The sequence below is a fragment of the Cheilinus undulatus genome, linkage group 18 (genome assembly GCF_018320785.1).
Source record: "Cheilinus undulatus linkage group 18, ASM1832078v1, whole genome shotgun sequence".
Lineage (NCBI taxonomy): Eukaryota > Metazoa > Chordata > Actinopteri > Labriformes > Labridae > Cheilinus > Cheilinus undulatus.
The window spans coordinates 23496799-23508089 of NC_054882.1; the positions used below are offsets into that span (position 1 = coordinate 23496799).

At 37.4% G+C, this 11291-nt stretch overlaps 1 protein-coding gene across 1 annotated transcript; it reads right to left on the reverse strand.

Annotated features, from left to right (window-relative positions):
* Window positions 1-857: 857 nt before the first annotated feature.
* Window positions 858-10525, reverse strand: tpp1 (tripeptidyl peptidase I). Its single transcript, XM_041812999.1, has 13 exons — window positions 10314-10525; window positions 9796-9870; window positions 9018-9157; window positions 8669-8819; window positions 8103-8224; window positions 7801-7976; window positions 7195-7393; window positions 6759-6947; window positions 6277-6349; window positions 5276-5396; window positions 5036-5197; window positions 3069-3194; window positions 858-2023 (listed from the first exon to the last, which is right to left on the reverse strand). The coding sequence occupies exons 1-13, from the start codon at window positions 10322-10324 to the stop codon at window positions 1883-1885; spliced, it is 1686 nt and encodes a 561-aa protein (XP_041668933.1). The 5' UTR covers window positions 10325-10525; the 3' UTR covers window positions 858-1882.
* Between the last annotated feature and the right edge of the window lie 766 nt (window positions 10526-11291).

The window sequence follows — 11291 nt, forward strand, 5'->3', positions numbered from 1 at the left end:
GTGATTTTCATAACTGCTACAACTTAAAATAAGGTTCTGTATTAAACCAAAATCTAAAAATGATTCAGTCAGAATGATCTATTCAAATTGCTTGTTTTTTTCCCAACTAGCAGACCACAGATGGAAAACTTACAATCACAGAAGACAAAAAAAAAAAAAAGATAGTGAAGAAGAAATGTGGCATATCTGTTTTCACTGCATATTCTTTGGCATAGCAATTCACTCCTGAATCATGCAGAGGTTATTTCCATGATACAACATCTAGATCAGTTTTTACTCTAAATAATCCTGAATATTCAACTGATATTGCTATGATATTCCCAAGTCCATCTGTGCAAATTTTCCTGCTCTGAGACTGCCAATTGTAGTTTTCAACCACAGATTTGATCATTTATCAGTCATCTTTATTGAAGTGTTGCCTTTCTCACCCATCAAGATCTAGCTAATTTTGTTACTTGCTGATTGAAAGAGTTGAGGACAAACACTATCAAAGAAAAGCCACTCATCAGTCATGGTGTTTTACACATGTTCAATAGTATTTGATAAAGATAACAAAGGGCTATATTTCAGAGTTGTAGAGAGCAACCTCTGCTGGACATTCTGGAGTACTGTTTTTAATTCTGCATATCTAAATTAATCTACCATAATTTATAATTGTCATTTAATAATAAGAGGTAATTTAACAATATTTTTGCTGTTTCATGTGACTCATTCTTTAGAAGACTGTGATAGCTGACTGATTATTTAACATGGATACAAGCCGCAATGTGCCCATCTGCATTCACTCCAATTAAAGTTAAGGCTGCTGACCGATCTCCTGGATCGCTGCAGTCTTTGAAATAGAAGAAAACATGTACTCATATTTCACACCAGCTTTAATAAAACTCACATACACAGACAGACAGTCTGTCACATTTAAATACAGTAGATTTAAGGGTGTACATGGGTAAAAGATGAAAGCATGTGCAACAATGCCAGTAGGTAGAAAGCAGAATCACTTAAAACCCACATGTCTCAGTGCATTTGGTTAGTTCACAGCCGCAGAACAAAAAGCAACAAACCACAGTAAAATAAAATTTCAAAAACGGTCCTGCAGATCTTGAACAACACAATTCATGTTTCTACTTCATCAAAAATTCATTGGTGACATTTCAGAACAGCATGCATGCATTTCTTAATAAATCTAACGACTTGTATCTGACTCATCCCTGCAGTACAATTGCAAAACAATATAACACACATTTTGCCATCAGTCTTACTCCCTATTTGTGTACAATAAAAGCCTTATCTAGTAAATTATTGCATCCGCGTGGTAGATTTTTCATTGAAATCTGACATAGTAGGCAGTTTTGACATAAAAAGGACATTAAAAATATTCTGACGACTAGTGCGCATATTTTTGATGTTCATTTTCTTTATGCATAGCTTTCAAGTGTTTTTCTTTGTTAAGCAAATCTCAGTTTACCTGAAACTTTTCATTGCTGTGTATTAAGAGGCATGAATTTAAGGCGAACATTTCTGTTAATCTGCCTGCAGGTTTAAAAAAATCTAGGTCAGTTAAAACGCAGTGTAGAGCAGATATATGCAGCTACTGTGTAGCTTTAAAAATCCCTATCAGCACTATCCCTGACCTAAAAGTATTTGAGGAAACAGTTTAAAGCCTTTGAGAGAAAAAAGAACTGTTGAGAGCATCCTTAGATAAAAAAAAAATGTGATGACGCTGGATAAAAACATTTAAACAAGCATAAGCATGAATCTGAAGAGTAGGCAGAGTTTTCCTCTGTGTCTTAAGTATCAGACACCGGTCATGAGTTAGATGAAGTGTGTGTAGTACCTGCTCTCAGACAGAGACTGATGGTTCAACTCTTTGACCTGCAGGTTTTCACTGCGCTAACAAGACAGCCAGTAGTTCTGGGTAGTTTGGTGTACCCCAACCTGTGACAGGGTCCCACGACGGTGCAGAGCAGAAACCTTTACCCTGAACCTGCTCATCCAGACAGCTCAGGTGGCAGCCTTCAGTGACCTGGAGACAAGTAAGGAAAAATAACAGTTTAGGGACGATCGTGATTTTAAGATATGTTGCAAAAAGGGCTTTGAAACACACTGGCCTGTCTTTCCTTGCTTCAACATATTTTGAAGATTTAATGCTTGTTCAAAACTTCACATGGACTGGCAGCTTCTTATTTTGCTGACTTGATGCAAAAACATGCTCTTGTGAAGATCAGATCTGCTCTGACCCTGGAAAGTTTTAAATCTTTGCTCAAAGCCCACCACTTTGTACTAGCTTTCAATTCAAGTTGAGCTTGATATTCAAACATTTTCAGTACTACAACTATATTTCATTCATATTTAAAGCTTATTTATTGTGTTATTTTCTACTATTTTTTAACTCATATTTGTTCTTGTGTGTTTAAGCATGTACAGAAATTTGTTTTGAAAGATGATAAAAGAAGCTTAGCTTTAACTCAGTGCCGTACCAAATTTAGAAAGCTGCTTTAAACATACGAAACAAAACCTCAAATAATTTTAATATGTGAAAAGCTGCAAATTAAAAACTTTTTTTTTTGCACACTCATTTTCACTTGAATCAAAATCAATTTGGTCAATAAAGTTTGTCTGCTTTGAGTCTGATTTTATGAAGCCAATATTTTTAACTCTTTGGACAACGGCAGGGAGGTTTATAACCAGTTCTTTTATGTTTTGTCATTGATGCTCATTAGAAGTAGTTTTGTTCTAAATCAGATTAATAAATCAGTCAAATATTAGCCCTCTCTCTCCATTTTTATAAACAAGGACAAAACCTATAAGCTCTTTTCATATGATAGAGCTAAGGACTTAAGCTTCTTAGACAATTTATTCAATAGCAAACATGACTGAGTTTATAATTTCTGACAGTGTATTTCTGAAGAAGGAAGACTTCCAAGCACAGCAGGAGTTTTAAATTAGGACTGAATGTACAAAGTAGGTTAATATGTTTAAGGGAAATCACACAATTCTCATAAACTATTATAACCACGTGATCAAATTAATCACAAGACAAGCTTATCTACAGGAATAACTTGACTTACATCAAACAGAGCCTTTCCCTTGAGTTTGTAGAGGCGAGGGTTTAGGAAGCCGAGTGGGGGAAGACCCTTCAGTAGCCGCTGATCGTTGATCAGAGACACCATCCCTCCAACCACAGGGGTCGACGCCTAGGGGGGATGACCAATCCAGGTGAGAAATAACAAAAACAATAAACTGGCCAATGACATAAAAAGGTGTTGTTTAAATTTTTTTTAGTTACACTCTTTGATAATGAAACTTGATCAAACCTTTATGTTAAGCTTTTCCTGCTAGGTAACAATCTTTGTCCTCAATATCAATCAACTCATGAGAAGAAAGTCCAGCAGATAGGAATACTGAGTGCCTTTAATACACTTTCAGATCCCTGTATGGAGAGTTTATTTTCCAAATGTTATCACCGGAGGACACAAGCAACACTAACAAAATGTAGATCCCATTCTCTGTTTTTTTGGTTAGTCTTAGGAAGGAAATGCTTTTTCTAAAACAGTTAATCTGGCTTTCTTTTCAAGTTCAAATTATTATGCAGTTTAAGTTTTAGTATTTAAAACTACAGCTGGCAGAAATGAAGCATTTTATTAGGTAAGTGAATTAAATGGGAATTTAACAGCCAAAAAATTAAATTATAAAAGCAAAATCAAATGCTAAAACAGAACATTTTAAGATACACTAAGCTAATTAATCATTTTCCATAAAAATACTCTTGGCTGCTGGATAGATGGGGCTGCTAGGTTATAGCAAAAATCATAAAGACAATTATTTTGACACTGATATCACGATTTAAGCACAATTACACATCTATTTAACATCTACATCTGTGTATAAAACTCAAATAAGTCAGTAAGTTTGACATGTTGAGGGGCACGCACCACAATAATGTCAAACTTGTGCAAGTTATTTGAAATTTATACGGATGCGTTTTCTTACTGAGGTTATTATGTCATTTCATGAACTACGCAGCATACACATAATCTCATTTATCTTATTTTCATAATTCTGGGAGCTGAAATTAACTGTTTAGCCCAGTGGTGTCAAACTTGAGGCGTGGGGCCAAATCCGGCCTGTGGTATTTATACCTGGTGTGCAAGATCATATATTTTTAATTTTAATTGGCCCAACAGCATGACATCTGCAGATTTCCTCCAGAATAAAATGTGAACTTAACCTTGATGATTTAAAATATCCTTGTTAAGTTTAAAAATTTAAAAGGAAAATATTTAGAAAAGAAAATGGATAAAATGTCAGGAAATGTGGAAAAGAACTTAATTTGTGTTTTGTTTAATATTTTCAATTTTTTAACTCACAATTCAGACTTTAGCTTATTATTTTGACTTTATTTCATATTTTGACCTTTACATTTTATAATTTTTGACTTTTCAATCTTATATTTTCACTTCTTAGATTTACAGTTTTAATTATTAAGTCATACTTTGACCTTTTTATCCAATTTCAAATTTCATTGTGTTTTGACCTCTAAAACTGACCATTAAAAATTCAAATTCATATTTTGGTCTTTAAAACTAACGATTTTGTATTTTATCTCTACTTTGACCTCTAAAAACACATTATGTATTTTATCTCATATTTTGATCTTTAAAAACACGTTATGCACTTTATCTCATATTTTGACCTTTTAAATGTGTGATTTTTACTATCTTTCTTATATTTTTGCCTTTTATCCCAGATTTTGAGCCTTTAAACATTTCACTTTGACTTATTTTTAAATCTCAGAATCATTTATCATCAGTGCTTTTTTGCCTTGATTCATTACTGGTGAAAATGAGGTTCAGAGTTTATGGTTAAATAGTGACCCTGATAGCCTCTCAGGTTAAACCTAAATTCAGATATTTGAAAAAAAAAAAAAACAACAAAAACACACACACACACACACATATTTCTAAACCTAACGATATTATTGTACATCAATTTTTGGCTCATTAAAAATGTTTTAATATAAACTAAAATATTTTACCGAGGTCCCTGACACCCACGGGATTGGCACTCTGTTGGATACCACCCAGTAGTTATCAGACAGAGCAGCCATGTCTGGGTAGGACCTGCCACTGGTGTTGTAATACCCCTGAGGAGGAAGCGTCGCTGCTGCACTCTTAAGGTACGCTTCCACGGCACTGACCTGAGGAAAAAACAAAAACAACAGCATGAATTCAACTGTATTCACTAAGCGTTTAAGGAGATGATGACCTGAACTCACCTGGTAGTCAGGCATCTTGAAGACGTTACTGAAGCCTCCTCCACTGATGTAATCTGCCACTTCATACGTGATCTTAAAAGGGTTCTTGAATGAGGTTCCTCCTACTGTAGTCACATAAGGGCTGGGAAAAAGGAAACAGGACATAGAGCCATACGTTTGGTGCTTTTCTTGACTATTAAGAGTAGAAAATGTTTGACAAAAGCCAAGGTCAGACTACTATACATGTTTAAAGCATGATTTTAACCCAGTCTGTTGTAAGTTGTAAGGTTTCAGGACCCATCGGCCCCAGAAATGTGTGGTTTCACCATGTAGTGTGTCATAGTGGACAAAAAACAAGAACACATCTGGGACACCTTACAACCTCCCTACAGAAAGTGTAAGATGTTCGATTTTTGTCCGTCCTTCCATTTGTTTTGTGAGTCAGTGATGTTGACCAATAAGAGCACAGAGTGCTCTGCATGTGCAGCAGTCACAAATGTAAACAAACCAAATGGTAAAATGATGAAGTCGGTGCTGTGAGAATGAAGCATGAGACAGAGGAAATGTTTGGTGAGCTCTGGTAACAATATCCCTGCCTTTATCATCCAGGGATGACCACAACTGATTGAAAAGGGAGACAAATAGGCTAGAAATAGATACTTCGGCAAGACAGTGAGTAACTGCTGTTAGCATTGGCATCGAGCTAGTGTATCATTGATCATATTGTTTGGAAAGACAAACGAATACATCATAAATAAATAAAGTATGTTTGCTTGCAGACTTCTTCTGGATGTCATAAATCCCCACCCTCCTTTTTCCAATGTCATCACATTGATTAACTGATTGTGAACTCGTGTAGTCCGTCTTGTCTGGCGGCTAAATTACAACACAAATTTATGGTTCTGTGATTGAAATAATCTGGCATAGCACCATTGTAGCAGGAAAAAAATGTAGCCTAACCTTGGCACTGTATTAAACTTTTACCAAGCATAGTGCAGGATTTACTCAATTTTAAATTTTACCTTGATGCAGGAAAACTTGGCCTGAAGGAGTTTTGTCCCCCACCCAAATGTTTGCAGCCTGCACCACTGTCACCTGCACATACAACAAGGTCTCAGAAAAAAAAATGCCAAACAAAAGATGACACACCAGCAATCTGCAACAAAATGTTAGTGATAAATGCCCTGAACTTTGCAAAAGATTAAGCATTGTGAAAACACACTTCTTGGATCATGGTTATTTATTTAAAACAGCAGAGGTGTAAACAAGTTTGAAGTGAGCATAATGAAATAAAGTCAAAAAAAGGACACTATCATTCTTAAATTATCACCTTATCTTGCAAAGAAGTTCACACACCTGCATTTATTAAGCGTCGTTTGTGTGGAGGCAGTGTAACTGGAAGCAAGAACTTATTCATAGGCTAGACTTGATTTAAAAGTAAAACAGGAACAAGTGGAGTCGCTGCATGTGACTAAATGTCACACAAAATTGCAGTCTGACTTACCAGAAGCAAAGAGCAGAGAGATTCCTCTGACGCCTGCCTTCATGAACTCTGTGTTGATTCGCATCATGTACGCAGTGGACAGGCTGTCTTCGTCGTCTCCGTAGCTGATGGTGTGAACCCAGGGCAGATCTGACATGTTGCTGAGCAAAACCATCCACTGGAGGAACGGCTCCTGAGACTCATGGCGACCTAAAGGACGATGAAGGAATGTGATGAGTCTTTTAACAATGATTCTGTATGACAATATTGGTAGTTTTGTTTTATTTTATAATCCCATTGCATGACCTTCTCAGCAGCTCAACATCTGATATGTTCATACTTCTTTAATTAGCAACACTTCAATGTGATTATGGTTACAGTTTCTATAACAAACAAATACATCTAAACTTTAAACATTTTAGTATTTTTAATCCTCTAAGCCAAAGCAGGCACACACCTGGATTGGTGAAAAACCAGGTAGGGATGTTTGCCCCTGTGCTCATGATGTACTCTATATCCAAACTGGCCTCCAGACCAGCCTTCCCTGAACCCTGAGTGCCAACGACGCGGTCCACCTGGGAGAGATGCTGGAAGCTCCGACCATACAAGCTCATGAACTCAGCCAGGTCTGCAGGGCTGTAGTACTGCTCAAGGAACTACAAGACAAAACAGCTACCCTGAGTGAAAAAGTACAACAAGTTATGGTGGAATTACTAGTTCCAACCAAAGTCAGTCAGATGAAATTATGGCGCCATTATAGGTCTACAGAGATGTATCAGTATCGTAGTGAATGTTTTTAACATGCATTTTGATGAAATATATAACTCAGAATAATCTGTTTAAGAAGTAGCCTCTCACAGTCCTTTGTGTAGCCCTTAAAGATGCAAGATAGACAAAACATCTACTGTATGTCAATAATTGTTGAACTTTTACCCTCCAATACTGGTACATCAGTCTCAAAAATTCACCATCACGTAGGCAGTCAAACTTGTCTGCTAATGCACACGAGTCTCCGCTGCACCAATTTAGCATTTCAATGACACTTATTCTGGCATGGTCGCACCTGAGCCACAGCCTGGCTGTTGTTTTTAGCTTTTCCCACATCAGCTGCTGTCAAGTTGTAGTGGCCCCTTAAGATGGCAGGAGTCACTCCTAAGTGCAGGCCCGGCTTTGACTCTTTATGCATCCTTCCTCTGGTGAGGTCCTGCCTTTTAGGAGGGAGGCGATGAAGCCCTCCAACTGTGGAGGTAAATAAATGTTTGGTTTTTTTTCAATCTTTTCAGCCTTGTGAGTGTAAATCCCATTAAAGGTAAGCACAAATAACAAATAAAAACAACATTTTAAAGTAAATGGAATAGTTCTCACCAAAGTCCAGATGCTGGTGAACTTCATCAGGAACAGAGTATGGAGCCGAAGACCTCACTATAGTTTGGCCGTGTCTGGTGTAACGGTGGAACTTGCTACCTGAGAGAAGTGTCTCTGCGATCCTTAAAACACCAAAAGACAGACAACCAGAGCCTGAATTTCTAGAAATCCACTGGTCTACAAACGGGTATAAGAACGGAGAACATTATTGTCTTGTTAACAAAACTAAACCAACTCCTGTAATTAACTGCACAAGGGCAGCTGCTCCACTGCTATCTGTAAAGTAATTCAGTTATCAGGGTAATTTTGAATGAGGTGTTTCTCTCTCATAAGGTTGACCTAGATTTGTGAATTTTAAAAGCCTGTAGCTGAAAGTAAACTTGATTTTAGCCAATAACCACAGAAGAGGAACAGCCTCATGAGATGAGAGTGTGGTCTTAGCATGATTCACACACAGTGGGAGCCAAGACAAAAAAAGCAAGTTTTCTGACCTAACTGTGTTGAGCACAAGCAAGAATAATTGTCAAGTAAGCAGTATGGATGTAACTTTTTAAAAATCTGCTTACTCTGCAGTCATGGTGCACTGTAAAAAGTCCTGAGTGTGAACAGTGAGGCAGTTTGTAATCCCATGACTCTGCAACCAATGACGAACCACCTTCTGGGTCAGGTCAGACGGGCGCACAAGCGCAGAAACTTCCTCCATGGTGAGGTGTTTACCTGAGGACAATAATACAACCCTTATCAAGGTCTTATCCCTGTTTTAGACGGTTTTTAGTCTACCAGGTCAAAACAAGTGAGGTTACATTCCTGTGATTCAGCACAGTACAAGGAAGAGAATAAAAGTGGGAGTGTAACAAGCATGTGAAACTTATTTTTTACTTGATGAAAACGAGAAAAAATCTGATCAAGCCATACCATATTGTGCTGAGTCAGGGTCTGACACCAGTCTGAGTGTTTCCTCCAGCAGGTCAGTGTTTTGCTGTTTCAGGGCGAAGGTGAGCTGCAGCTCCTCTCTGGGTTCAACCCGGCCAACATGGGTCCAGTCCTCTGGTATCCTGAGGGTTTGAACTGTCTTTACTGCAACATGTATGGCTTCCAACAAACCCTTCCCTTTTAATTTAAAAATTGTTAACTGGTTTCTTGTGAGTCTGCAGATTTTTGCAGAACCGACAGATTTTTATATAAAACTTGGCTTGATTTTCTACCATTTATTGCTGTTCATTTTGTGTCATTTTTGTGCTTTTATACCTCATATATGTTGTTTCTGTATTTTATTTCAAGCCTCTATACCACTGTAGTCAACTGAGTTTTTTTTAAATGCACTCTATAAATAAACTCTTACATGACCTGATAAAAAACATCAGTGTGGATCAATCAGTTTAACACAACTGTTTGTCGATTCATTTGCAGTTATTTCTGTCAGAAATAAATGATGGCCTTCAAAAGCTCTCAAAACCAAATTGAAATGTCCAGAATGATAACACCAAAATCTAAGGAAAATAACTTTGGACTAATGCTTGACCAAAAAGTTACAAAGAAGCTTCAGAGCAACTCACAAACAAGGCACCTTAAAAGGAAACTGTCCAAGATTTCCCCTTTTATAAAGGCAAATAAGCTCTGTGTATTGCAGAATGTAAATACATACAAAAAGATGCTAGTACGATTTATTTATTATTAAAGTGAATCTGCTTACAGGACATCTTGGTCATATTCCAGATATCCACTCCACACCGATGAGCTAAATATCAAGGAGAGGGAGAAGGTCAGCCTGGTGGAACAAGAAACAGCAGACGGAGAAATATTACAGAATATAATTTACAATCGCAGATGTTAAATTAAGCAAACATGTAGCCGCCAAATAAACAAAACACACACTTACATCAGTAAAATATTTCATGGTGACAAAGAAAGAGTCAGTGCGACTTAGCTTAGCATTAGGACAGATTATAGGCGTCACTGAATACGCAAGTTTATACAAAACCAGTCGGAAAACACTACCTTTACTGCACAAACACGCTTTATTTACAGTATTCTCAACTTCCTATCATGCTAGCTGTCAGCTAACTAGGTCATAACAGGCAGCAAGAAACAAAAAATACAAACAAGGAACGAAAAATTACAAGTAACGTTATAAAAGGGGTTGCATTATCCAATATCTGCCTTCCCTTGTCGCCTAAATATTCATATAAACAACCATGACTGGAAACTCACAGTGTATTCATCGTGTCTCCATTCAGTGATCCAAACTCTGCTCTGCTCTGAGAGGACAGACGACGCTATATAGAAACCGAGGTCACGTGACACTGGTTCACGTGACTTTGTTTTTCAAATGCAGTTGGGTTCACCTGAGTGTCCTAAACTTCTTTTCGGACTTTTTCTTTTACAGTCTATGGTCCTAAAGCAGTGATTCTGGTCCTCAGCCTTTCCCCCCCCTACTCGTAATGAACGCTTAGAGTACGGAAGGGGATTAGGGACACAGGCGAAGGAACAAATTATGCTGGGTACTTTGAGTTTAAAGTAGAAATGTTTAGAATAAGGTCGAAATTTCGAGAATAAAGTTGGAATACAATTTCGAGAAAAAAAGGTCGACATGACGAGAAAAAGGTAGAAAGTTACTCTGACAAACAGCTGATGGGTTAAGCTTTTATATGCATCCCCTATGGCAGAGATCATCAACTGGAGGCCCAGGGGCCACAGCAGGCCCGCCACAGTTTCCTATCCGGCCTCAGAAGATTATCAAAATCAGAAAATGTGCAGAGGATGTTGTATTTAGGTTTTGTTGTTTGACAATATCCCCATCGACTTTAAAACTGTGGCTTAATATCTGATCCATTTTACAGAAATCCATCCTTAAGTCATTAGAAGTGAATATAATGCATGATAAACACATACACATATTACACTGCTCTTGATTAAAGCTGACATTTTTAACGTCAACTCTCCACTTTAGGCACTTTAAGATTTTAATTTTTCCTGCTAGAGAGTCACAACAAAAGACCAGTTTCCTGCCATTTTTTCTAACCAATCATAAATCAGAATTTTAGCATACAACCCAAGCGGCAACCTTCGGCCCTGAAAAATGAAGCCAATGCAGAAGTGCAAAAAATTGCTATATAGCGAGTGTCCACTTGAGGCTGGCTGCAGGAACACAGCAAGTCCCATCTGGACACATTAAACTGCCAGTGTTTA

Excerpts from the sequence above, each read along its gene's own strand:
- tpp1 (XM_041812999.1), bottom strand. Across the intron at positions 8,820-9,017 it reads CCCTGACTCAGCACAATATG|GTAAACACCTCACCATGGAG; the intron begins GTATGGCTTGAT and ends TATTGTCCTCAG. Across the intron at positions 3,195-5,035 it reads CGTGGGTGTCAGGGACCTCG|GCGTCGACCCCTGTGGTTGG; the intron begins GTAAAATATTTT and ends CATCCCCCCTAG.